This window comes from Mytilus edulis, chromosome 5 (assembly GCF_963676685.1).
Source record: "Mytilus edulis chromosome 5, xbMytEdul2.2, whole genome shotgun sequence".
Lineage (NCBI taxonomy): Eukaryota > Metazoa > Mollusca > Bivalvia > Mytilida > Mytilidae > Mytilus > Mytilus edulis.
In genome coordinates this window covers 62,158,071-62,163,463 of record NC_092348.1, presented here as the reverse complement: position 1 = coordinate 62,163,463, position 5,393 = coordinate 62,158,071, and the positions used below count along the sequence as shown (strand labels likewise).

General features: G+C 33.1%; 1 protein-coding gene across 1 annotated transcript; it reads right to left on the bottom strand.

Annotated features, from left to right (window-relative positions):
* Positions 1–2,436: 2,436 nt before the first annotated feature.
* LOC139524155 (leucine-rich repeat protein SHOC-2-like) lies at positions 2,437–5,099 on the bottom strand. The gene is made up of 2 exons (XM_071318764.1): positions 5,024–5,099; positions 2,437–3,936 (listed from the first exon to the last, which is right to left on the bottom strand). Exons 1-2 carry the CDS (start codon positions 5,030–5,032, stop codon positions 2,608–2,610), a joined length of 1,338 nt encoding a protein of 445 aa, XP_071174865.1. The 5' UTR covers positions 5,033–5,099; the 3' UTR covers positions 2,437–2,607.
* Positions 5,100–5,393: the final 294 nt, after the last annotated feature.

Here is a 5,393-nt window from a genome sequence, read left to right as displayed (position 1 = left end):
TCAAAATATAGGGCTGTGCGGCATATTTTCAACGTTTATATACACTGAACTTCTCAGAGTTTAAACTAACACTAATTTTCTTAACTACCCCTACCTCGAATGAAAGGTTACCACAGATTTCAATGTAAACAATATGCACATGTTTATTTACTGGTAACATTACCAAGTTATGTCTCTGTCAGATGGAACAGAGAGAGCGTAACTGGGAACCATTATGTAAACAAAATTAGTTTTCTATGAATATTCAAGATTAGGTTTGAGAAACAGCTGTATTTACAAAGTGCAACCTGTAATTCATCCTTGATGAAGTTGAATGTTTTTGTATGTACATAATGTAAAAATTCTCTTTCAAATATGACGACCTATATGTATCTTCATATATCGTCAACCGATATAATATCAATTGATGATGGCTATACATTCTTCATATATCGTCGGTTCTTGCCCGGAGATTATTGGGTAGCATTGGAAATTTTCCGTTGCAGTTGGTAAAAATTTTATAGGCCGTCGTCTTTTTATTTTTTTTTTCAGGTTCAGGATGATCAGCTGAGCAGCTCGCTTACTACGACGATGCGTGTCTGGTACTTGAAATATTCACTCAGTAGGAGATTACTGCAAATGGCACAATAACTACGATACAGGTAGCCCTAGAATGTCTTGACAGCATATGATACTCACCCATCCACAATGGGTTTCAGAGTGTCGTCGACTCTGTACAAGATCCTCATTAACTAATTTGATATGATCATTCTGAGCAGCGTTACGTGTTGTAGCTAATAATCAGGAATTGCTCCATCACGCCCTTATAGTTGTAAGGACTGAGACGTGAGTGATGGATATTATATCGTATATCAATTTTTATAGCGCAAACGCATTTATATAAAAAAAAATGGTCCGTTTCGTGTTTTGTCCACTTTATTTATCAGGCCCGGTAAACTCAATTTGCGACAGTAAAACCAAAGTTGTTCTTGGACCAAGCTTCACATAAAATACAGTTATTTATACTACTAGTATGCTACTGCAAAATAATAAAATCAGTCTATTTCAGTTTTGATTTCGGTATAAAATTTCAGAATACTGAAATTCCGAGACTGAATTATGTTATCGTGTTTAACAACTCAGTAGGACAACCGGAAGTGTCTGCGTAAGGATTTCGGAGCTCAATGATACGGTTCACTATAACGTTGTAAACATGTAATGGCGGCTATTTTTGTCAATAGCGTTGGCATTACACTCTGTAAAGATGCATTAAGGACATTCTTGGATTCTTTAGTGTTATGCTAGACAAAATAAATAATAAAGGCTAACTTCAGATATTCTAATCATTTTCAAAAAACTGTACTTGCAAAAAATGATTTAACCGACAAGAAATAAAGTGTTATATATATAAATCATTTAAACTTGAAATCTCAATCGTCTATTGAATATATGTATTTACTCCCAAAAGAAGTGATTTGAGTTTGGATTTCGACAAAGCATATCCGCCTTTTGATGCCGGCAAAACTATTTCCACACAAGATGTCAACATCCGTTTGGTGCCTTTTTAAACAGTTCAAATCATTCTTCATATCTTCTTTGAAATAGGACTGCTATAATTTGATGCTAAGATAATAGTATCATATGTTAAAATACCAGTAATTGAGAAATCGCAGGTTCAACCCATAATTTTGTTTCTTAAAATGTAATGTACAAATAGACAATAATCACCGAAATAGGAACACTTCCAGTTACTTAAAGCTACCCGAAAACCAATTACAACGAAAAAGTAAATCATGTTCTCCCAGATTTATGTATTAATCAGTTCACTTCAAACGGATGGAGTGTAAAGACGTCACAAACCGTCTGAAAAAAGCATTACCTCGTACAATGTCAAAACATAAATGAACAGTATAATCGACAGGATGTAGAATTATAAGTTCTCATAACTGTATAAATAAATTATATCATAAATATAAATTGAAATATGTTTAGATTAAATAAAAATCAATGTAAGTACCGATAATTACAGCAGAACTTAGGAAAAAAAGTCCGAACATTTGACAGAAGATCCTAAACCTCACCTAAGTACACCCTTGAAGTAATACAAAAACAGTAAAACAATTATAAGGAAAATACACATCATGATAATAAACAGAAATTGAAAGAATCACTTGAACTCCAAAAGGAGTTACTAGGTTATAAAAAAAGAAGATGTGGTATGATTGCCGATGAGACAACTCTCCACAAGACACCAAAATGACAAAGAAATTAACAACTATATGTCACCGTACGGCCTTCAACAAAGCGCAAAGCCAATACCGCATAGTCAGCAATTAAAGGCCCGAAGAATATGTATCCGCCATGATTACGATTACTTCATTGTTTATGATACGTACTCCCTTTTTTCCCTAACAACGTTTTCCAAAAGCATAGTATATATGGCAAAATATCATTCGATTTAAAAACAAAATTCTTATATGTTTATTTCAGACCGTTTTCACAAGAAAACTGGACACTGGCTATCAAACCAAATCATCTTATTTTTATATGTATAACAATAATAGGTAAAAGAATTCTCTATCTGCATTTCCTCGACCTCTATATATGCAGTACCACATTGTTCATACATTAACACTTGGGTAGCTCTTTATAAATAAATAATGCAATCGTCATCCTAATGTTGGTACAATTTCCATAAATCTCCACTTCACTTTGCTCAGGCCATTTTTTTATCCATCTTAGATTGGAACATGTACAAACGACCTTGGTATTCGATAAACTTAGCTCTGAAAGTGACGGCAGATTCATCATTGCTTTCGGTACGGTAGTTAGAAACGTATTATCTAGAGTAAGATACTTTAGGGACTTAAGTCCATGGAAAGCATTGTCGGACACGGTATGCAACGGGCTGTTTGTAAAATACATTCTCTCTAGTTTTACCATGTTGCTGAAATCGTTGTCTCGAATTTCCGATATCAAGCTTGTCATAAAATCAAGTCGAGTAAGACTAGTTAGGTTGGATAAAGCCTTTGGAACACTGGCCAATGATGTGTTCTTTAGTGTCATAAACCAAAAATTAGACGAGAAATTCAGAGGAAACACGTGATCTGGAATTGATGTAATCGGATTGTTCTCTAGTTGCAAAATAAACAAATTATTAAGTTTATTAAATATACTCGGCAAAATAGTTATACTACTATTCATAATTGTCATTCGCATTAAAGTAGACAGTTTACTAAATGTTTCAGGTTTAAAGCTTTCCGTTGTCAGCATTGGGTTATCTTCTAAATTAATATCTTCCAACATTGAGCGATCACTAAGAGAAGATGGTATGTTACTGAAATTTGTTGAAATTATCTCAAAACTACTTAAATTGCGAAAATTATTTAATACATTGTGTGGAATTCGTGGGATGTTTAAATTTTGAATCCTTATTGAATCCAAGTTTGATAAAACGTTCAAAGAATTTGGCCACGAGGTCATTTTCGTATCACCAAACATAATACCGGACAATGTGCTTGAAACATTTCGAAGAATATCTTCCCTAATTGTAGATATAGGATTGTTGTGGATATCTAAACCCATAAGGTTCCTCATTTTACCAACAGCAGACGGAACTGTGGTCAATTTATTATTATACATATGGAGTACATATAGAGTATCCTCACTCCCGCTAAAGGCGTCATCCTCTACAACCTCAATTTCATTATCAAATATGAGAAGCATTTCAAGTTTCAAATTTTGAAAAGCACCATTCCGAATTCTTTTTATGTTGTTATATTGCAGTTCAATATCCCATGTCATATTCTCGTTGTCTGGTTTCGTAAACTCTGGAACATTAGTAAGATTTAAATGATCACAGTAAATTATGTTATATTGGCAACTACATTGTTTCGGAGCAGGACAGCGGTCACACTTCATCAAGGGGAGTAAGACAATCAGAACCAGGGTATAAAACTGAAAAGATAAAATGGTTTAGAACGAACAGAAGATGTAATACACAAAAGCTCCATGGTCTCAAAGTCGAATGTCTGTTTGGGTTACATATCCAATTCTGTCAATATAATTGAGCAATAAAGTATAAACATCACTCACAAAATTTTGAAATTAAGCAAGGAAACCAGGTTTAAAACAAAAGTTTCATCGGAACATGCACATACCAAGCCAGGTATGTAATAGTGTTTTCCGTTCATTTCGGTTGTTGATAAGGTCTGACTTTTGTACATTTTCATTGACTTCTCCTTTGTAAATTTACCTAATTGAAGTATGCTTTTTACATACACCACCTACGATAGTAGAGGGGCATTGTGATTTCTGGTCTGTGCGTCCGTTCGTTTGTCCGTCTGTCCCTGAAACTATCAAATATATGTAGTTTATTTCTTACCTCATCGCGATCAATCTTCTTGCAAATAAGTACTCAAAGAACATACAATTACAATTAATAACAGAAAAACACAACGACGAAATAAATAACAATTATAAATAAAGTATATTTGTGTTTTTCTTTATCAAATAAAGGCAACAGTAGTATACCGCTGTTCAAAACTCATAAATCCATGGACAAAAAACAAAATCAAAGCATGTTGATATTTGAGGAACATATTGAATTGAAATTATTCTACCCTACACTTTACAAGCTATTACGGGTCGAACAATGATTAGTGAAAAACAGTTTAAACCGGAAAACCAACGGTCTAAGATGTCTAATCTATATTAAAAAAACGAGAAACATTTATAAACCACATCAACAAACAATAAGCTCCTGACGTGCAAACAAATGCAGTGGAATAAAACGTTATTAACAGGTGTCAATTTTCAACCTAACCTGAAACAGTAGTGTAACATTAAAACGTAAAAATACACAGTATGAAATATCAATTGAAATGATTTCTCTCGATCAAAAAGACATACTTACGGTTGGACATAAATTATATAGACACCTATATCTGTATGATTGACCTTTGTCGTTTGGTTGCTTTCTGATTTATGTATACCCCACAACTCCTTACTATATGAATAATGTTATTAAACAATTTTAACTTACTATATCCATTGTAGCTAACTAACATTGTTTAATATTGTTATCTTACAGATTATCTAACTGGTCATGTGGTTGATCATTCACCAGGCGAAAACGAAAGTACACATGACGACAAAATAATGAAAGATATAAATACTTTATTTGTCTTGATGTGTATGAGAGTTTACAACCATCTTCCGTTGACAAGTTAATCGAATCAAGTGTATATTAAAATTGATTTATGTTAAGATTTTACCTTCATTTAAATATGAAACAGTAGCTTTATATAGTGTAATATGGTTTAATCTGGTCGAGTGTTGTCTTATCGGCAATCATATAAATCATTTCTTCTCCAAGGTAAATTTAAAAAGGAAAAGTTCATGAAAAATTACAA